At 36.0% G+C, this 23,817-nt stretch overlaps 1 protein-coding gene across 1 annotated transcript; it reads left to right on the top strand.

The window, feature by feature from the left end:
* The first annotated feature begins 347 nt into the window (after window positions 1-347).
* Window positions 348-17,668, top strand: sf3a3 (splicing factor 3a, subunit 3). The gene is made up of 17 exons (XM_067426174.1): window positions 348-563; window positions 1,142-1,189; window positions 1,322-1,374; window positions 1,466-1,571; window positions 4,351-4,423; window positions 8,839-8,930; window positions 9,022-9,104; window positions 11,216-11,354; window positions 11,545-11,613; window positions 11,759-11,826; window positions 12,000-12,107; window positions 12,272-12,341; window positions 13,892-14,056; window positions 15,048-15,158; window positions 15,269-15,359; window positions 16,954-17,009; window positions 17,227-17,668. Exons 1-17 carry the CDS (start codon window positions 468-470, stop codon window positions 17,302-17,304), a joined length of 1,506 nt encoding a protein of 501 aa, XP_067282275.1. The 5' UTR covers window positions 348-467; the 3' UTR covers window positions 17,305-17,668.
* The last annotated feature ends 6,149 nt before the right edge of the window (window positions 17,669-23,817 follow it).

The raw sequence follows: 23,817 nt of genomic DNA, 5'->3' as shown, positions 1-23,817 counted from the left end.
CTATATATATAGGACACATTATTAGTAGTTATTAGTGAAGAAATTATATAACAGCCAAAGCATTTGCAGTATATTCAATATTTAATAAGATAAAATAAAAACTTCTGACTCTAAATGGTGGTGTCTTGGTCCAACTGCTTGTAGCAGGAATGTATCTAAAAGTTACTTATTTCAGTATAACCATATATATATATATATATATATATATATATATATATATATATATATATATATATATATATATATATATATATATATATATATATATATATATATATATATATATATATATATATATATATATATATGGACAGACAGGGGAGTGCGGAACCTTTATTCTGTCGTTCGTGTTTCCAGCCGAGTGAAATAAACTGGGGATCGATTTCCTCCTGTACGTTACACGCGCGTATGCAGGCTAAACTAAACAACAATTGCATAAATCAGATACATTGAATTAATAAATTAAGATGGAAACGATTTTAGAGCAACAGCGGCGATACCATGAAGAGAAAGAGAGACTTATGGACGCAAAAACGAAGGAGATGTTGACGAAAAAAAACACGGTAATTTTACAATTCTTTGAATGAGTTAAATGATGCTAATGCATGAAACGTAGCCCATTTTTTTCAACAGGGCCGATTTGATTTATATATTTAACTAACCTAGTATGTTATGATTGGCTAATATTTTATATGTATTTGTCTGTTCAATGTGAACTCGCCATGCTCTTTTTTGGCATTTAACTTACGTTATGCCTTACTTTTTCAGAATAGGCCAGCAACCATGGCATTTTTAAAGTATCTTAAAGTTTAAATTTGCATGGAGAAATGTAGCAGATATTTTTATTCAGAGAATCTAAAAAAAATATAGTATTAGTTCAATTTCCATCACTTCATTATCATCCGTTGCAAGCAAGAAAATATTTTCAATGTTTTTGTTTTGTTTTCCGGGTGTGATCCCTTGAAGCTCGTTGTTTGTTGTGCAGACTTATTACATAGTTGTTTATTTTAATAAATTCTTCATTGTTTACAAGCATTATATAACTGCTGTAAGTCATAATATATTGTAATATATCTGATTGGTGTAATCACTGCTGTATTATCTATTTGATTAATAACTTGTTTCTTTTTCTGTTCAACAGCTGAGAGACCAGATCAACTCTGATCATCGAGTGAGAGCTATGCTGGATGTAAGATTCATCTGTTCTGTTTAATTTTGCAATAACATTGTTTGGTTTTCTAAAAATAATTCTCAAATTCACAGTCATATAAATGTTTTAAAGTCATGTAGCTGGTATGTTTCTGTTATTTAATACATGCAGAGATACATGGAAGTGAGTGCAAACCTCAGAGACTTATATGAAGACAAAGATGGGTAAGACATTCTCAAGGAAATTTGAATCTGTACAGAAATATATCTGCCTTATTTTGTTTGAACACATAGCTGTGTTGTGTATCTTCTTTAGAATGAGGAAGGATGAGCTAAATGCAATATCAGGGCCAAATGAGTTTGCTGAATTCTACAACCGACTCAAACAGATTAAGGAATTCCACAGAAAACACCCTCATGAGGTAGACATGTCTTTTCTGTCTTTCACTCTCACTCTGTCCTAAATTGCATGCTTTTGTCTGAGTGAAAAATACACACTGCTATGAAGGTAAATTGATGCCATATAGAATTGCAAGCGTAGTGTAAGATTTGTGAAAGTGTACATAAGATTGCAAGCGTAAATTAAATTTGCATGCACAAGATAAGTTTTGCAAAGGTGTAAATTGCCTTTCAAGTGTAAGAAAAAAATATTTGCAGCATTTTACTGTTATTCATAAGTGTAATTCATGTATTGTGAAACTGCAGCTTCATGTTAACGCAAAATAAATATGATCTGTATTCTTCTGACTTCCATTTTTCTGCGCTTACCCTTTTGACACGTTTATTTCGCCAAAATACGGCCAAAAGCATTGCACGCCTGTGAACATCGATTTGCAAGCGGAAAAAGCAGAGTCAGGAACTGCGAAATAGATTGAGCGTGTAAAACCAACCTTTGTGTAAAAAAATAAACTGTTGCAACTGTCTAAATGACTTGTTGTGTGCGTAGGGCAAAAAGGCTCCCGAAATAAACCGATTTGCAACCGAGTTCCGTCTTTCTTTTAGCTGCGCTTACAGTTTTGGCACGATTCTGTCACTGACTGAGTTTATCAAGCGCGAGGAGGAAGGCGGGTCCACTTTCTTCAGGAGCCAATCAAATGAGCTGCTCGATTTACTCTTATCTGATTGGTTCAACCAAGTTGGTTCAAACCTCAGACGCCAGAACACATCTTTATCTTCATTTTACTTTTAATGCACAAATACATATAAATAAATAAATAACGATTGCTAAATAAGCTGTGCATTTTAGACGTATGTTTTCATCCTGAATTTCGAGCTGGTGTAGTCATTGATATATATATATATATATATATATATATATATATATATATATATATATATATATATATATATATATATATATATATATATATATATATATATATATATAAAAACTTTTGAGTGGTTGTATACACAAAGCTAACTGCACTGCACTGTAGGCCTACTCTAAACACCATTGAACAATGTCTGGTTTATAATTTGATCTGTAAAGAAGTCAAGATGAGCATTTATTCCAAGATCTGTAGCTTTAAGGAACATGGTTTATATATGAACATCAGTTATATATGAGCTGAGCTGTTTATCATCAGCTCAGTGGTGTTTATATATATATATATATATATATATATATATATATATATATATATATATATATATATATATATATATATATATATATATATATAAACAAACACCACTGAGCTGATGATAAACTTCACAATCAAAACATTTCTTTCCCATTCTTTAATAGCCATGTAACAATACCATTCTGAATAACTTTTTCAGACCATGGTATTTAACAATCAATTATATATTTTGAAACATCGTTCTGGTCACTGTCAATATTGATTCTGATTAGTGATCGTGTAGTTGTGTAGACAGATCAAGCTATTATATAGTTAGTATGAAAAAGGAAATGCTTTCTCTTTGTCCAGATTTGACTGTAGGATAATACAAAACTGATACTTCAAATCAATATAAAACTCAACTTTGACAAAGAGTAGCCTTTTATAATGATTCATATATATATAACAAGGAATACACAGCCATACAGTAGGGATATACCGCCATCTAGAGGTTAAACGATGGCATTACAGATGATAAATGGTGCATAATTTAGAGGTACCCTTAAAATACATATTAAAGGAAAACATATTTTTGTTATTATGAACTAATTTTAGCAAAATACTACTACTACTACTAATAATAATAATAATTTTGGAATCGCCTCTGATCAGTAGTCAGGTGATATTATGCATGCAGTGCAAATACTAGGTCTACTTTTAGCAGCATCAAGATTACAAACTTATATCTGGCAGGATGATGATGATGATGCATGCACTGAATTCACATAAATTTTCTTTCTCAACACACCAGCTCAGAATTCAGGATGGAAACATATAAGTCTTAAACCTAATGGTGCACAGATTGTTAAGCAATTGTGCTTTATTTATTTATTTGTTTGTTTGTTTGTTTGTTTATATGTATTTGTGCATTAAAAGTAAAATGAAGATAAAGATGTGTTCTGGCGTCTGAGGTTTGAACCAACTTGGTTGAACCAATCAGATAAGAGTAAATCGAGCAGCTCATTTGATTGGCTCCTGAAGAAGGTGGACCCGCCTTCCTCCTCGCGCTTGATAAACTCAGTCAGTGACAGAATCGTGCCAAAACTGTAAGCGCAGCTAAAAGAAAGACAGAATAGTGCAAATCGGTTTATTTCGGGAGCCTTTTTGCCCTACGCACACAACAAGTCATTTAGACAGTTGCAACAGTTTATTTTTTTACACAAAGGTTGGTTTTACACGCTCAATCTATTTCGCAGTTCCTGACTCTGCTTTTTCCGCTTGCAAATCGATGTTCACAGGCGTGCAATGCTTTTGGCCGTATTTTGGCGAAATAAACGTGTCAAAAGGGTAAGTGCAGAAAAATGGAAGTCAGAAGAATACAGATCATATTTATTTTGCGTTAACATGAAGCTGCAGTTTCACAATACATGAATTACACTTATGAATAACAGTACAATGCTGCAAATATTTTTTTCTTACACTTGAAAGGCAATTTACACCTTTGCAAAACTTATCTTGTGCATGCAAATTTAATTTACGCTTGCAATCTTATGTACACTTTCACAAATCTTACCCTATGCTTGCAATTCTATATGGCATCAATTTACCTTCATACACTGCTTGTTTGTGTCAATTGCAGATCTGTGTGCCCATGTCAGTGGAGTTTGAAGAGCTCATGAAAGCAAAAGACAACCCTAGTGAGGAGGCACAAAGTAAGTCTTCAGTGATGCAGGTGGTGTTTGCTAAGGAAAATTTGCTTATGTTATAAAACATTATGAAACTGGGTTTAGGTATTTGATTTGGAACAAACCCTTAACCCTGAATATTATTCAAGAGGTCCTATTTTGCCTTTTTACAAAGTCTTGATTTTATTGCTGGGTCTAGGTTTTCATGCTCAAAAAGTACTTTGTTTTCACATATTTTACATTGTTGCAGTCTTAGTCTGTCAGTCAGGGTTTCCGCGGGTCTTAAAGGGATACTTCAGCGCTGGGAAGATAAATCTGTTTTTAAAACGGGTCATTAATGTAGTAGAAATGTGAAATTATTTTTGAATTTGGTGCCTCCTACAGAGAAAAGACAGTTAAAAACTGAACGTGTCTGTTCATATAACGAGTGAGTCGCTGCGAGTGTCACAGCACTAACGCTGCAGAAGTCAGATTAAATTTACCGTGTTTAATGAGCTGAATGAGCTCTCGTGATGAGATCTGCTGTAATTGCATCCATGCTCGCGGCATACGTTTACAACTAGGGATGCTCATTTTGGTTAATTTTTCTCGAACGACAACCGATGCTCATTAATCAATTATTAACCGTTAACTGATGAGATTCTAATATCAAATTGGCATTACATAAAAATACAATGGACGAGTGTCTGTGACCCATTAAAAATACTTTTCATGTGTTTATTTTATTGTGCAAACAGCAGAACATACAGAACAGCTCAACAACAGAACCTCACTAGAGCCCTGCATTTATGCCTGAGCCTGACAGGCACCGACTTTTTTACGCCCCTAGTGTTGGCCTCGGGCCAATTTTTGCGTCATACCTAAACGCGGGCCGGCTTCAGACCTTTTTTAGGCTTCTCCTTCGTTTTGTATTTATTTTATTAATTAAAATAAACAATGTGTTTTGCTGGTGGAAACGACATGAGATCATAATAGCTTACGCGACTGTCAAGACATGACTCGCACAGGGTTATAGAGTCCAGCAGCAGCGCACGTTTCTTCAGCTGCTAGAGTTATGGCCTTTTTACAACTGGTTCCTTCATTCGTTTTCTCTGACCAGGCATCCATCTGATTGCGAAATGACCAGGAGTAGGCCTAAATGCCTTCCGAAATTCTTTCAAGATGTATTTAATTCCAATTACTCAAACAAACCAATTCGGAAGGTGGTCTGAAAGCATTTCAGACAAAACCGGACAAGTGTAAATGTATCTGGTTTTTTAAACCACATATGTAAATTTTACTCCTGGCATATGGTTAAAAATAAACGTGTGAGAGAGCATATGTTGTAGTCAGATAGGTATGATGGTGCTGCCATACGCATCGCCACAAATGAGTAGACTAAAGCAAGCCAATGCAAATGCTCAAAAACACAATGCTCTTCAATAAAAAAAGAGTTGCTGTGAACTCCGTTAAATTTTTCTATACCGCGGAAATTGATTTATATTCATTTTGCAGAGGTGTAAGGTAGATAAGACAAGCTGCAGTCTCTTTTTTGATTATTTGTTTTAATAAATCTTTTTAATTATTAGATTGTTTAGCTCATTTGGTTTGCGAGCGGCTTTGCGAGCTGTAGGCTATCAGCCTACCTCAGCTCGTCAAAAATGCGTTTTACTGTGGAAGTAATATTAAAAGTAGTAGCTTAGTCTAAATTAACTAACATTGTGATGCTTGAAGTGTTATATCTATGGATTTTATTATAGGCAAGACAAGTCAAGAGTTGATTTGAGAGGCTAAATTGATTAAACATGCGGTTAACTCACTGTCACTTAAAAACTTTAATTTAACAAACAAAAAAAATGCTCTAAACATTTTTCTAAATTAACTTGCCAAAGAAACAAAACAAAATATAACTACTTTGACATTAAAAACAAAACTGAACTATTTTAATGGCTGCAACAATATAAGCCAAAAAAAAACACGGACTCCAGTCGGACGCGGGCCGAGATTTTTGATAAGCTGTCAGACAAAACCACACTATGAAAAGCATTAAACAAGGCTTCAGATGGCACTGATGCCCAGTGAATAAAGACACCTCGCTAGTGTGACCAGCCTCGGGAAGTGACTTTCATTTCAGTCAGCTTGTACTACTGCTGTATTGTAATACTGCGTAGCTAATTTTGCACGTAACTTTGTCAGCCTGTCTGTCGAAATGATCCCAAACAGTATGCTTCTTTCCCATTGTTTCATTTTGCAAAATATGTCTGTCAGCACGTGTGGTTCGTTGCATTTGTGGATGGGCCCATGATAAAAAAAACAAAACACAAAAAAAAACTGTAATCTGTCGGTTAAAGGACAACTCTGGCAAATTTTTAAGTTTATCTTGATCGTTATATATCTTTGTGAGTACAGTCTATAGAAAAGAAAAAAAAAACGGATTGGTGCTTGCAACGTGGAATTATTACAGTTAATGACCAGAGCCCCCTCAGCTAAAACGGCAGCTTTGGGGGCATAGCGTAAAGGGTGTCTTTGTGCCTCTTAACAGACACAAAATGCAATTAAAATGTCTGTCCAACATGAACAGGTCCCTCACACGACAACGAGATGCATTTAGCCACTTAGCCATTGTTTAAATTCACCCCATTAGCCGGCTAGCTGTGTTTCGCGCTGAAGTCCCATTTTGTGTCTGTTACGAGGCACAAAGACACCCTTTACGCTATGCCCCCAAAGCTGCCGTTTTAGCTGAGGAGGGCTCTGGTTATTAACTGTAATATCTCCGTGTTGCAAGCACCAATCTGGTTCGTTTTTTTTTTCTATAGACTGTACTCACAAAGATATAACGATCAAGATAAACTTAAAAATTCGCCGGAGTTGTCCTTTAATGGTTACACGGTCAATATGAGCACGGTCACTATTTACAACGCGTGTTCCGTCTGGTGCGTTTTCAGCTCATGCCTTTGGAAGCTTAACTTTCATTAATTTGAGAAGTTAAAACACTTACATTGCTCAGCATAGCTCCATTAAATGAATGCCTGCAGCTGCGAGCTGAGCTGTGAGTGTGATCTCCCATCCCCATGCACGGGTTGAAAACATGTGGAAATGGCTTCCTCTGCTGGCTGTAGTCTTTCCTCCAAATTCCTCCAGTGATGCAAATATCGTCAATAAATATGAATTCACTTGTCCAGCATGTTTTTGACCATTCCCTCTTATTGCTATAATAACTGCATGCCAGTGTGAACATCCTTATAGGATCACATTATCAATCATGTTATCATTCACTAACCTTTCACTTCTGAACATGTCGGCATGACCAAAATCTTATTTCATGATACAAGTAATTTAATATTTTTTTAAAGGTAATTTTATAATTATAATATAGATTTAATTGTATATTGGTTTTTAAAAATAAGCAAATTTTAAATTACAAACAATATGACAAAAACAGTGCTTTTTTTCCCATCTACATTAGGTCTATTTAACAATAGCAAGTCAAGAAAGAAATTAAATAATCAAATATAAAGCTGCTTAGTCTTAACTGTATAATTTAACTATACACTGATTCTTAATAAATATATTTTAGTTATTTAGCCAAGCATGTGGTGGTTTTCTAGTTTTTATTTTTTAATTAACATTAATCACGCAGAATATTAGGTCTGGCTTAAGACTTGCACGGATCTAATTACCTCAACTGTATACGTTCACTAAAGACATATCCGACTGTGTTTACCTGAATATATATCGTGTAACACTAATGTATATGCCATAGTAAAGAGATGCATTTTTAGTCTAGATTTAAACTGACAGAGTGTGTCTGCCTCCCGAACAATGCTAGGAAGGCTATTCCAGAGTTTAGATGCTAAATAGGAAAAGGATTGACCACCTGCGGTTGATTTAGATATTCTAGGTATTATCAACTGGCCAGAGTTTTGAGACCGCAATAGCCGTGATGGAGTATAATGTGTTAAGAGCTCGCTTAAGTACTGGGGAGCTAAACCCTTTAGTGCTTTGTAAGTAATAAGTAACATTTTAAAATGTATGCGATGTTTAATAGTGAGCCAGTGCACTGTTGACAGAACTGATATTTTAAGATTTTAAGATATTATGTGTGTGTGTGTATATATATATATATATATATATATATATATATATATATATATATATATATATATATATATATATATATAAGAAAAATTGCTAGATAGTTTAATAGGAGTTTACGTTTCAGAATAAAAAAATTAAATAGAATATTTCATTAAATTATGAATAATTATTTATAACTGAAAAAATAACACTTTCAAATCTAAAGAGTGTTTGTGATTTTATATTCTTTTTTGTGAAGTTAATGAATGCATAATCATGAAACCGTGATTATTTCTCAGACTATTATCATACCAACAAAAATATAATCAGTTCTAGTTATCATTCTTGGTGTAAATGGCTCTTAACAGTCTTCTTGCTGGTCACAGATCTGGTGGAGTTCACTGATGAAGAGGGTTATGGACGCTACCTGGATCTCCATGACTGCTACTTAAAGTACATTAATCTTAAAGGAGTAGAGGTACTGTATGATTTACTGGCTTATTTTTATTGTCCTCTTTCAAATAATTTAATAAAATAATCTAATGCCTCTGTCTATTGATCTTTTCTAGAAACTGGAGTATGTCACTTATCTGTCAACATTCGATCAGCTCTTTGACATCTCTAAAGATAGGAAGAATGCAGAATATAAGAAGTAGGTGAAAGCTGGTCATTTTAAATACCATATAACATGACTAGGGGTGTCCCCAACTAAGGATTTACACATTCAAATCAGAATTGTCAAATCTTTCTATGGTCAAGTGATAGTCAAATCATTTACAGGAGGGTAAAACTTTTTATTTTCCTTTACACACTGCAAACAGCAACAACTTTTAATAAAGCGACCAAAACTGCCTGCCAACTGACAGACGAACTGACAATGGCTTTCTTATTTAGGTTTAAATAAAAGGTAATGTGGTGGATAAACAAAATGTTTTCTCATAACATGTTAAAGCCCGAATCGAAATACAGAACATCACACAAATATATAAAAGAACATTTCGATAAATAAACCTAAAAAAATACCTGCCTAGAGAGGAAAACAACACTTTTAGTGCGTTTACATGCACGTTCTCAAGTCTATTATGCCTAAAGGGGTTCGCACCCCAGACGCGAAGCAATCTCACCGGAAGTATCTCACACCGGACGCGCACATTATATACGCGCAAACTCAATTTTGAATCGACTTCTGACAGAAGAGCTGAATGATGAGTGTATGCACTGGGTGAAATTTGAGGGAAATATACATTTTATACAAAACCTTGAAATGGAGCTCCGTATTAAAATATTGAGCACTCCATATTGCCAAAATGGTATGATCCTCATTTCATAACACCTGCGAAGATTCGACTGGGAGATCGGTGGTCGAATCCGCCTCTGCATATCGTTTCATCGAATCTTCGACTATTCGGGGTCACCCCTAAACATGACTAAACAACTGATCAAAATAAAAGCAAAATTGTGATATGGGATTCAGGGATCTTTACACACGTGCAGCTCATGATAAATGTTTTGCCTCATAGAGCCTCTGTAAATGCTGCTCCACAGTGCTCGATGTGGGCCGGCACTTCTATATTTTGATCTTTAGTTTTATTATCTTTTCTTGCATACCAGTATTTCTCACATGTTGCCAGTACAGAGTCAAAGCATCAGGGTTACAGCTTAGATCGAGCTCAAAAAATCAAGCCCGACCCTACCCGAGCCCGTTGTGTCCAAACCCGGCCCGGCCCGACACATTGACAGTAATTATGAGCCCGAGCCCAATTTAAACCCGGCCATTTTTAAAGGGTGGTAGTCTATGTAGTCTAACTTTTATTTAATGCATGAGGAATATTTAATATGAGGAAATCTGTTGTAAAAGGCTATTAGGTTTGAACTTATTGGTCCTGCGCTTTTTTTAGTGGCATTCAGTATAAGTATATGGCTGTTCAGTGTTCATAGATTAGTTAGTGATCTCATTCTCTCTTGCGCTGCTGCTTCGCTAGCATGAATGAATGAATGAAAGCATCGTAGGCATCGGGAGTTAAAGCAGTTTGAGCCAACAAACTCTGTGTCTACAGACATTTCATCCTCCTCCACTTCAGGTGAAGGTGGTGGAGAAAAGTCCTCTACTTTAGATGACTGCTCTGTTGCAAAACTACTGTCCTCACTCCAGTCACTATCCATCTTTGCGAGTCTGACAACTGTCAAACAAGTTGTCACTACGGGTCTCAGGTGCACGCTCAGCCCCGCCCTCGTCTATTCCCCTCCGTCTCCGCTGGGCTCTGCCCACTTTTTCAGCATTTTTCAAATATTGCCAGAGGGCGGAGTTAGGCTGTGAACAGGGGTTTAGTTACCCTTTAATATGTTGGCGTTCTGACGAGAACGAGCCTGTAATGAGCCGAGCTCAGAGAAGCAGACCGGTGTGACTCATGTTAAAACTAACGTTGATACACTGAAATATGCTGATAACATCGCTGTTTTCTCCAGAGCGACTGTACAGCCGAATCAAATTTTGTTGCACTATTTTCCTGCTTTGAAACAATCGTCATTGTAAAAGCGCTATATAAATAAAGTTGACTTGATTTGACTCAATAATCCGCATGTATATAATGTTTTGTTCCTCCTTCATGGTTAAAGTGTTAATTTTTTGCTCTTATTTTGATAGTTTTTTCTTAAACTTGTATGTTAATTAAAAACAAATATCCTCTTCAGAAATCACTTTTGGCCACTAATGTATTAAAATGTATCTGGTTCAAACGCAATGAGATGTCTCTGCTCTTGCAGGTATCTGGAGATGTTGTTGGAGTACCTGCAGGAATACACGGATCGTGTCAAGCCTCTCCTGGATCAGAATGACCTTTATGGAAAGATCTTGATAGAGTTTGAGAAGAAGTGGGAGAGTGGAATGTTCCCAGGCTGGCCGGTGGGTTTGTGTTTATTCCACACAACTGTATTGCTACTGTCATGTGGCATATTCCTTATCTTCATACCATCTTATATCACCCTATCCATAGGGTATTTACTTGTTCATGCATAGTAAATTTAAGGAAATATATCGTCTATTAAATTAATGCATGGGGACTAAACTGTTTTTCTGTAAATGTGTGTTGCAGAAAGAGGCGAGTAGTGCTCTGACCCACGCGGGAGCCCATCTGGATCTGTCTGCTTTCTCTTCCTGGGAGGTCAGTTTCTCTTTTCTTGTCTGTTACAAAAACATTATTTTTATTTTGTTTCCATCCTGTTTTTCTAGTTAATGTTTTCATTTATTACGTCTCTCACACACAATAATTCTATTGCAAGATCATTACTGTTGTTTTATTACTGTAGGAGCTGGCGTCTCTGGGACTGGACAGATTGAAGTCTGCTCTCATGGCTTTAGGCCTCAAATGTGGAGGGTGAGTAAGAACACACTGTCCTGCTCAAGTAGCACTCTTTAACTCTTGTTTCACATTTAACTGGATTTAATTAAAAGATTCATCTAACTGTCCCTGATTCTTGATTCTGTACATAATCTCTGTTAGAGAGCGTGTTATTTATACATGTATTTTTTTTTCTCTTTTCTTTGTAGTACACTAGAAGAGAGGGCACAGCGTCTGTTCAGCACTAAGGGCAAATCTCTGGAGTCATTAGACCCATCATTGTTTGCCAAAAACCCTAAAGCCAAGGGACCAAAGAAGTAAGCCTATCCCTGGAAACTATATAAAATAATGTAGCTCACATTTAAATTGATAGAGAAACAAGGGACATGTTTTTACTTGAATGCAGCAGTTATACTATAAAATATGTCAATATATTATTTGCCTGTTAAATGTTACTTTGATCTTTTGTCTTTTTTTGCAGAGACTCAGAGCGCAACAAGGAAATTGGTTTTCTTGAAGCTCAGATTTATGAATATGTGGAGATCTTGGGGGTAAAGATATCTGCCTGCTTTCATTTTAGTAGTTTTAGGGCTGATTCTCTCTCGAATTGATTCTGAGCTTAGTTTTTAACAGCAGATGGCACTGCATGCTTTAGAAACAGCTGTATTGGCTCTACTTGCTTCCAATTCCTTACACACGAGACTAAAACATTCTATAAAATAATCATTCATAAAGTGTGAACACAATGGAACATAAACACAAGGGTGTTTACATTAAAGGGTTTGTTCACCCAAAAATGAAATGTATGTCATTAATGACTAATTGTTACCACTAATGGGACTAATTGTAAACCCTGATGTTGTTCCACACCCGTAAGACCTCCGTTCATCTTCGGAACACAGTTTAAGATATTTTATATTTAGTCCAAGTGTATGCACACTATACTGTCTATGTCCAGAAAGCTAATGAAAACATCATAAAAGTAGTGATTGATTCAGCGTATTGATTCATGAGTCAGATCGCCAATGTCTAGTGGTTTCAGCAGTTTGACACTAGATCCGAATCATGAATCAATCCACTGAGTCATAACCGTTTAAATCTTTATTTGAGGTTTGAAAACAAATGCGGAACAGAAAACTATGCTGAGTAAAGTCATAGTTTGTGTTATTTTTGGACAAATTTATTTTCGATTCTTCGAGATTCTAATTAACTAACTGATGTCACATATGGACTACTTTGATGATGTTTTTATTCCCTTTCTGGACATGGACAGTAAAGTGTGCATGCATTTGCATGCGCTCTCGGACTAAATATAAAATATCTTAAACTGTGTTCCGATGAACACAGATGAACGGAGGTCTTACAGGTGTGGAACAACATTAGGGTGAGTCATTAATGACATAAATTACAATTTTGGGTGAACAAACCCTTTAATTTCGAGCATTCTGAGATTCAGACTCAGCCGAACGCACAAACGCGATGCATCGATTTATTGTCCCAGCCCTAGTAGTTTTTAATAGTTGGTCTAGTAATTTACTTTAGTAATTTCTCGTGTATTTTTAATATGCAAAACTGCAAATGAATTGTTTAAAAATTGAATACTAGAGTGCTAACAATGCATATTATATGTTACTGGCCAAGTGGCGATTGACACCATTTCATATTCTCTGCAACGCTGATTTTTACTCTCAATTGGCACTTAGCAATTGTTAATTTTAGGCCTTACAATTATGTGCATGTATGTATATGTGTTTTATTTGGAATGAGGCACCATCTCTTTAAATAATAATAATAATAATAATAATAAAAAGCATTGTTAGGCATTTTTAATCCAAATTTAATTGAGCCGAGGAGAAATGTTAAATGTTAATGACAGGTGATTTAAAAATATTTGTTTATTTTTTACATTAGAAATGGAATAAACAAGCGCACTGAATTAATGCAGATCTAGTTTACTTTGTTTCTTTAGTAAATTAACTTCTGTACATGTATGTTAGTGTTCTGCTCTGGTAACCGAGTGGTTTTGGCAATCTGTTATGGACGTTGCTGTAAATGCTCTGCAATGACACTCAAAGCTTACGTATTCTGCTATGTGTTCTAGGAGCAAAGGCAGCTGACCCATGAGAATGTTCAGAGGAAGCAGGCACGCACAGGAGAGGAGCGTGATGAGGAGGATGAAGAGCAGCCCAGTGAGAGTGAAAGTGAAGATGAAGATAATGAGATCATATACAACCCCAAAAACCTGCCGCTTGGCTGGGACGGAAAGGTATGTTTGGTTTTGTTGTAGTGGTAAGGTTTGGCCAAAGGAAATGAGATATTTACTGGTAGATGATGAAATTGATTCCAGTCCCTTCAAAAGATTTTTCTATAGTGTTATTACTCTAATGTGGGCTAAGATTATGTATGTTCTCAATTGGTACAAAAAATGCAAGGAGTTTCAATAGAAAAAAGGTACATTTATTCACAATAAATCACATAGTTACACTGAATTAAGAGGGAGGGAAAAAAACAGAAATGCCTATCAAAGGAAGTAGGAATCTGAATGGGGCTAAAACAAAACCCACACTTCAATTATATCCCTTTCCTAATAAAATACCTAACACAACAAGATAAGAGAAACAAACAAGGAACAAAAAAATGTATTCTGCGTTTAACACGCCCTACATAATCTACACTACCTAAGAAAGGCCAACACATACAATGATGGCACCTGCTCCTGACCTAGTGTGCTGGTAACGCGGTGATGCAAGATGGAAGTCACATGACATGCTTTTCTACTCACTACTCCCTGGTCAGTTATTAGGCATTGAAAGAGTAACAATTGTTTTAAAATGTAAAGTAACAAGAACACAAACCACTGGGAAAAAAAGCAAAAACAACAAATGAGCTCAAATCTAAAATCATATATACAAGAGCAAGCCAACTAGTCTAAATAAAAAAACAAGCAACAGCTAAGCGTGACAGGATCAAAGTATCGGCTCCCTTTTCCTCTCTCCAATTTCCAGTTAATGCCAGCCTTTTATCAGAGGGACACCCATTCAGGTGTCAACACCATAATGATTACACTCGGCATTACCAGCCAATAACACTGCCCTAAAAGGTGATAGCAGAGAATGTGAAAGTAACGACAACCCCACACAACATCCTCTGAGCACATAACATATATAGCCATCTCAAATATTTAATACATCACCCAGTCCTAGTGATAAAGGACTTGCCCTACACCATTAACTTGGCCTTTTTTCTGCTCTTTTTAGCCAATTCCATACTGGCTGTACAAACTGCACGGTCTCAACATCAATTACAACTGTGAGATCTGTGGGAATTACACGTACAGAGGACCCAAAGCTTTCCAGAGACACTTTGCAGTAAGTTTTCAAGATATTGCTCTATAGCAGTGGCTGTATTTATAGAGCGGAATCTCATTCTCAGAGGTTGTGAATGGCAGTGAAGATGATGAATCTGTTTATTTTTTCAGGAGTGGCGTCACGCTCATGGCATGCGCTGTCTGGGAATTCCTAATACAGCCCACTTTGCCAACGTCACCCAGATTGAGGATGCAGTATCCCGTGAGTATACTAATTCTTAAGAGCTATTCTTAATGGATTTTACACAATGTAGTAGTGTTGATAAACCATCTTTCCATCTCCAGTTGTGTTGAGGTGTAACTGCTTCAAAACCATAAACTGTCAACCATGTTAGCAATCACTTGGACACATTTCTCAATAATTTAGTGGGGGTTTTTTTGTTTTGTTTTTAACTCTTCACACTGTTTTCATAACCAACGTTCAACTTGGCACAGCAGTTAATTTCACATTGGAAAATGCACTTAAACTAGCAAAACACTTCCATAACACTAGCAAAGGTTTAACCCAACAATCACAGTCACTCATAAAACATCAACCTAAAAAACACACTAACAGCAGAGGTAGCATTATACAATGATTTATTTTATAAAATGTTTTACAAAACAAGAATGACAGCTGTCTACTTTTTTTAACTTTCAATTGTATTGCAGTTACTTGGTCAAATTTTACATTACAACACAAAATAATGTACAGTACAAAAGTTTCCATTTTTTAATAATGATAATGAAATTAAAAGACTAACACCTGTCTAGGTATTCAACTACATCTAAATCTTTTGATAGTTTTTCATATTTGGAATATATTTCAATATAGTAATTGCTTTGCTTTGGAAATGTAGCAAATTGCTGTATTTTGTATTATGTTTTAATTAGGTTTTGAACTTAAGTTTAAAGGCACAATGGGCTGTCTGTCACAGACAAGTTTTAGATTAAGCCAGGATTAGGTCTTAGTTAAATTAGGACATTCATAAATGTGCCTTAGAAAAAAAAACATTACTAGTGTGCATCTTGAGGCAAAACAATGGCACTGATTTATTTCAAGAAATGTCAGTGCAAGTTGCTTTCAGATAAAACCGCCCAAGCAGGCATTTTAGTCTGAGACTAGCCTCGTCTGTGAAACCAGGGAAATATGTACGATTTTTAGATTTAAAATGGGAATCTTTAAATCCAGTAAAATAAGCAATTTTACCAGGACACGGACTGTTATCTATCAATTACATCATACCTGCGTTACCGTTGATTTCTGGTTTATTTTGTAAAAAAAAATGGAAATGCTTTTAATATATTATGGATTTTATTAGACAGGTGAGCAACTGTTTGGATACATTCATCAACTAAAAACGAATCATTATTATATAGCTCAACACAGTTAGTCTTATTGTTTAAATCTCGTTTTCTTTACCGTGATTAGCATGTTTTACCGTGCATAATATTGATCTTCCTTAAATAAAATTGTTTTTATTTAATACCTTTTGTGCAAAAGCAATGATCTTTAAGCAATGAACGTTTAGCCGACAAAGACTGCTGCTGTGCTCACAAGCGACCTAAGTATTGAGAAACTGGTCCTGGCGATTTGTAAAAACTCACAAAAAAATTAAGGGATGATCTCTTTCATTACTCATTGTAATGGAGGAAAAACATTTAGACAAAATACTTGAATGTTGAGAAAAATGCCTATAATAATATTGGTGACAGTATTTTAGTATTTTGTTATCATTGTATTTGCATGTTAATAAACAACATAAAATGGCCTTGTTTTGAAAACTGGCTTTATCTGTCATTTTTCACCAATATAGTCTGGTCAAAGCTGAAGTCACAGAAAGCATTGGAGCGATGGCAACCAGATACAGAGGTGAGTTGTTTTTAGACATTATGATCAATGAAGCCAAATGACCTGTACAGTTCTGCTCTGGCTCAAGCATAATCAAGGTTTTAAGCTACATTCTGCTTTGGCTGTTTTTGTTTGTTTAGGGGAGGTTAAAATATTAGTGAAGTTCTTTTGTATGAATCAATCCTGAGACTCAATATTAATTTTAGGAGGAGGAAAAATATATTTTTTTGCCTTTCAGGAGGAATATGAAGACTCCAGTGGAAATGTGGTTAACAAGAAGACTTATGAGGATCTGAAACGACAGGGGCTGCTGTAGAGCCCTACTGCAACACAAACAAGATCTCTGAACATACAAAATACTATGTAAATATTGAAACGCAAATGTTTCTCTAAGTATGGCGATGTCTTATTGTCTTTTCCAGTTTGTAAGAAGTGGTCTTTTTTTTCTTCTTTTTTTAAAAATAAGTTTGTACATTTTTATTACTATTGAATGATTCCCTATTTTCTCATTTGGTGTCTCGTATTTGATAAAATGAGAGATGCTTTTCATTTAATCAATAAATTTTAGTATGTTATGTAAAAGAAGCACGACTTTAAGACTCCAATAGTTAAGAGGGCTTTACTCCCTTTTTTATTCAGTAGGCATCTGTCAATATATTAAAACAAATCATACTCCTTCATTTTTTCCCTACATTTTATGTTTTATCAATCTACACCCCACACCACATAATTACACATATTTTTTTATATCACATTGACAAGTATTTAGACCTTTGGTATGACAAAGGTAAAAAATAAGGTGCATCTCAATCTGCATCATCTTTGAGATTTACAAAATATTTCATAAAATGTAGATTTATCAAGCCATGTGATTTCCTTAGGATGACAGTATCTTGTTAGATCACTGCTTAAAAGATTCTACAAATGTACAAACTCATTTTGCATCTGAGGATATTTTCTAATATTTTTTTATCTATGTGTTTTAGTCACTTTGTGATTGGGACTTTTTAGAATTGGGACTAAAATTCCATAGTCAATAAGAGTAGTGTAGCAATGTTACAATCATAATTAGTGTAACTCTGATTTAAAAGTCTTTACTCTGTTATGGCATAGCTATAGAACAATACATGATGCTGTCAGTGACAGAAGTTCAGCTGTAGTTTTGTTTTAATAATTAGAAAATAGAAGACCCCATAACATCTTACTGCTTTGGATAGAAGTCTGCTAAATTACTAAATATAAATGTTCTGATTTATCATACAGCTGTCATAATAACAATACAATGGGTAAATGCTCTTTAATCTACACACACACTTTGACACAGTTTTGCTGATGATTGACGACAAACCACAAATCCAGGATAGAGTGGCTGAGTGAATGTGGTCTGTACTCTGTGGATGAGGCTCATTGTCTCAGAGATGGTGTTGAAGGACAGAGTTCCTGCAATTTGATCCACATACACTCCTATTCTACAGGAACTGGTGGGTACAGGGAGTTTAGTCTGTTTGTTATTGTGCCAGAATAAGAAACTGGTGGAAGAGCAGAACAAATACCAGGAATGATCATTAAATCCAAATTCACACTCCTCTTCAATTCCCTTCCTGCTGATCTTCTCATATGACACTGAAATACCCACACCACTTGATTTTATACACATGAGTCCATGGAAGTGATTGGAACACCTGAATTAAATGATTTGGAGGGGTGTCCCAATACTTTTGGCAATAAAGTGTAGATATATAGACACAATAGACACGTCAAATTGCATTTTCAGAAATTTTATGGATTTGTCTGGCACAACATTTTCAATTTGTATGTTGGTTTGTAGTGGAAAATAAGAAAGTGACAGTACTATTGCAGTAGATTATTATTTAATAACTTTGCATACACTGACTGAATGTGAACATTGGGCATGTTTTCTTACACATCATCATAGTGTTTGTAAGTGACTTATAGTGTAGGAATTCATCTCTGGTCCAGGGAACAATGCTACTGTGTGTGACTGTGAAAATAACATATAAAAACAGTGTAAATCTCATTCAGAAAGAAAGTTATACCTATATTTATTCCTTAGACATTTCTAACATGATATTAGATGGTATTTATGCAGTATTTACCAGATATATTTTTCATCAAATCCTCGTGTTTCTAAAGCTGACAGACAGATTCTCTCACACCATCAAAAGAAAAGAGGAAACTGACAGATGTTGTCTGTGGATTCAGGAGGAGCCGAGAAAAACTGAAGACTCTAAAGGAATGGATTAAATAAAACATAAAAATGTTTGATTAATTAGTGATTAATTCATTCGTAGATTAATTAATGAGTCTTATTTCAAGTTCCAAACATGACTTGGAAAAAAGCCACAATTGCTGACCGTCAGCTAATTTCTCACTATAAAAAATAATTATAAAGACTTACTTTCACGTATGGAGCCACTAAAGGGCCATAGTAATGAAAAAAAAAGAGAACTATAAGTAAAAATTGTCAAGGCATTTGCATTCTCTTGCAAATGTTGGGGAATACAAATGTTTTGCAAGTGTTTCTAGGGGAGTGCAAAAGTTTTTTAATTATATTATTTGCACCACCATGTAGGGATTCAAGTGGATTAAAAAAAAACAAAAAAAAAACATACTAAATAATGTATTTCCATTAAAGCAGATGCTGTAAAAAGTCCCGGCTGAAACATCCCCCCTCACATCGCCCCCTCCTCCCTATTGACAGAAATGAGAGAGGGAGGGGGAGATGTGAGGGAGGATTTTTCAGCTGGGACTTTTTACTGCGCCGAGTCGAAGTGCTATTCCGCCATACATTATACTTATCCTTTTTAATCCGCTTAGAAAAGCGCCACGTTTTATTTTACATCACCATACTAGGTCTTTCAACTATTCGTGTAACTGTATTTAAATAGAAAAAAACGTGGAGGTGTTTAGTCGCTTCTAACTTGATCTCTGTTGGTAAATGAACTGGGCTTAGTGGGCTAAGCTAAATGCTATCAGATCACTTTGTGTCAGAGCGATTAAGTGCACGCACTCAGACGAGAGAGGTACAGTATTGTTCAAAATAATAGCAGTACAATGTGACTAACCAGAATAATCAAGGTTTTTGGTATATTTTTTTATTGCTACGTGGCAAACAAGTTACCAGTAGGTTCAGTAGATTCTCAGAAAACAAATGAGACCCAGCATTCATGATATGCACGCTCTTAAGGCTGTGCAATTGGGCAATTAGTTGAATTAGTTGAAAGGGGTGTGTTCAAAAAAATAGCAGTGTGGCATTCAATCACTGAGGCCTAGTCCACACGTACACGGGTATTTTTATTACCGGAGTTTTTCCTCCTCCGTTTTAAAAAACAATCGCGTCCACACAAGCACGGTTTTAAAAAAAAATCCGTCCACATGAGAACGCAAAACTACGCTATGATTGGCTGCCTGATTTCCACATGGGTCCCATTCACTGCACCGATGCACATTGCACTGACTGAGGGATGCCATGGGCTCAAGTGAAACACTTCCTACAAGTTCCTTTGCTTTGGACTCAGTGACAGGTAACTGTATACACAGGTGCAGGGCCGAAGTGGACTGTAATAGCTTCACACACTTGCTTTACTATTTTGTATTATTGCATTCTGGCGCCTTTGTTCTGCAATACAATGAAATAACTGAACATGTATCTGTAGGATATACGTGTGATAAGCGCTGGTAGTGGAATCCACCGCATAGAATCGACTCACGTAAATCAAAAGGAGATGTGGAAAATCTGATATCAAACAAAGGAAAGAACGGCGCGCACTTCAATTTAAAAAGCCGAAATCTCCGGTTTCACCATCTACACGACAACGCTGTAACCGGCGTTTCTAAAAATCTTCACCCTGGCCGGAGTTTTCAAAAAAGTCCGGTTTTAGTAACCGGATACAGCGTTTGCGTGTGGACGAACAGCCAAACCGCGTAGAAAAAGCTGCGGTTTTGAAAATACCCGTGTTCGTGTGGACAGGGCCTGAGATCATCAATTTTGTGAAGAAACAGGTGTGAATCAAGTGGCCCCTATTTAAGGATGAAGCCAACACTTGTTAAACATGCATTTGAAAGCTGAGGAAAATGGGTCGTTCAAGACATTGTTCAAAAGAACAGCGTACTTTGATTAAAAAGTTGATTAGAGAGGGGAAAACCTATAAAGAGGTGCAAAAAATGATAGGCTGTTCAGCTAAAATGATCTCCAATGCCTTAAAATGGAGAGCAAAACCAGAGAGACGTGGAAGAAAACGGAAGACAACCATCAAAATGGATAGAAGAATAACCAGAATGGCAAAGGCTCAGCCAATGATCACCTCCAGGATGATCAAAGACAGTCTGGAGTTACCTGTAAGTACTGTGACAGTTAGAAGACGTCTGTGTGAAGCTAATCTATTTTCAAGAATCCCCCGCAAAGTCCCTCTGTTAAAAAAAAGGCATGTGCAGAAGAGGTTACAATTTGCCAAAGAACACATCAACTGGCCTAAAGAGAAATGGAGGAACATTTTGTGGACTGATGAGAGTAAAATTGTTCTTTTTGGGTCCAAGGGCCACAGGCAGTTTGTGAGACGACCCCCAAACTCTGAATTCAAGCCACAGTACACAGTGAAGACAGTGAAGCATGGAGGTGCAAGCATCATGATATGGGCATGTTTCTCCTACTATGGTGTTGGGCCTATTTATCGCATACCAGGGATCATGGATCAGTTTGCATATGTTAAAATACTTGAAGAGGTCATGTTGCCCTATGCTGAAGAGGACATGCCCTTGAAATGGTTGTTTCAACAAGACAATGACCCAAAACACACTAGTAAACGGGCAAAGTCTTGGTTCCAAACCAACAAAATTAATGTTATGGAGTGGCCAGCCCAATCTCCAGACCTTAATCCAATTGAGAACTTGTGGGGTGATATCAAAAATACTGTTTCTGAAGCAAAACCAAGAAATGTGAATGAATTGTGGAATGTTGTTAAAGAATCATGGAGTGGAAAAACAGCTGAAAGGTGCCACAAGTTGGTTGACTCCATGCCACACAGATGTCAAGCAGTTTTAAAAAACTGTTGTCATACAACTAAATATTAGTTTAGTGATTCACAGGATTGCTAAATCCCAGGAAAAAAAAAATGTTTGTACAAAATAGTTTTGAGTTTGTACAGTCAAAGGTAGACACTGCTATTTTTTTGAACACACCCCTTTCAACTAATTGCCCAATTGCACAGCCTTAAGAGCGTGCATATCATGAATGCTGGGTCTTGTTTGTTTTCTGACAATCTACTGAACCTACTGGTAACTTGTTTGCCACGTAGCAATAAAAAATATACTAAAAACCTTGATTATTCTGGTTAGTCACATTGTACTGCTATTATTTTGAACAATACTGTATGTATCAACTCGTTTTAATTAAGGAAATAACAGTTTAATATGAAAAAAGCGGTGAAGTATCCTTTTAAAGCTGCACTATGTAATTTTTTTCGACCGCTAGAGGGCACCTATTCAAAACAAAGGCATAGTTTGATGACGCCAAGTTTGAGCTCAGAATCTTGGGACGTGGTTTTCACCTCACGGCCGGTGGAAAAGAATCAGGATAGGACTTTGGCAGAAATCATGTTGATGGATGCAGTTATTAACTTTACTGTATAGTATAAAACAGAGCAGTGCCGAATTTTTTGGAGCTGAGCAAGGCCGCTGGAATGATTGTTACGCAAGCACACGCCTCGCGAACAGCTGGACATTTATTATGACAGGACACAGTTGCGGAAGACATTTACACTTTTCTGGTCATGAGTATGAGGTAACACAGCTCTGTTTACCATATTAGAAAGATTTAAGCGTGTTTAAAATGATGTCATGATATTACTCTGTGTGTTCGCTCGGTGGCTTCTGTGGCAATTGTTGCACACTGCTAAGAGTAAAGTGCTTCTGCAGAATAAAACCGTAAACCAAAGGTAACAAATATGACACAATTGACAGGCGACTCCCTCAGACGTCCCGGCTCCTTGGTTAAAATAGCAATTTTCTCACAATTTACAAATAGTTGGAAACATTTTGGGATAATGTAAGAACTCAACTGAAAAAAATATATAACACTGACCTATAGTGGGTTTTGGATATTTTACTGCAATAATACTATATAGTGCACCTTTAGTATTGAGATAGTACACTTACAAGTATAATACTAGTACTTTGATATTAGACTTGCTACATAAAGTTTAATTAAAAATATACTTGAACTTTACCTAAGTGTCCTTAATAGAATTAACTTGAAGTATATATTTTTATAAATATATTGAAGTATATTATTTTTTGTAATGGCAGACATCATTTCTGACAATACTTGTTTTCATGTTTCCTATCAACAAAGTGCACTAGTTTATGTATAGAACGACTTTTGGAACGTCTGTTAGTGCCATCCTAGGTCGTTAAGTACTTTTTTCTTTAAGCATTTAGGACATCTGCAAGTGTATACCTTTTTTGCATAATATGTTCAGATTATAAAAAGGGTGTAATGTATTCCAGTCTTTACCTGGAGGAAATAGATGTGATCGTCTGTGTGTGAAAGCTGCTCCAGCTCAGCATTTCTTCTCTTCAGATCATCAATCTCCTGCTTCAGTTGCTCCAGTTTTCCTTCAGTTCGACTCACTGCAGTCTTTTTCTGTTCTCAGATCTGCTATGTCACCTCAGAAAACTTTCTCTCAATGGAGCGGATCAGTTCAGTAAAGATCCTCTCACTGTCCTCAACTGCTGTTTGTGCAGAGTTATTGTACACTGCACAGTTACACAATCTGTGAGCCGCAATTGGATTCAGTTCTACCAAAAGAGC

This window comes from Pseudorasbora parva, chromosome 19, assembly GCF_024679245.1.
Source record: "Pseudorasbora parva isolate DD20220531a chromosome 19, ASM2467924v1, whole genome shotgun sequence".
NCBI lineage: Eukaryota > Metazoa > Chordata > Actinopteri > Cypriniformes > Gobionidae > Pseudorasbora > Pseudorasbora parva.
This window is presented reverse-complemented; position numbering and strand designations above follow the sequence as displayed.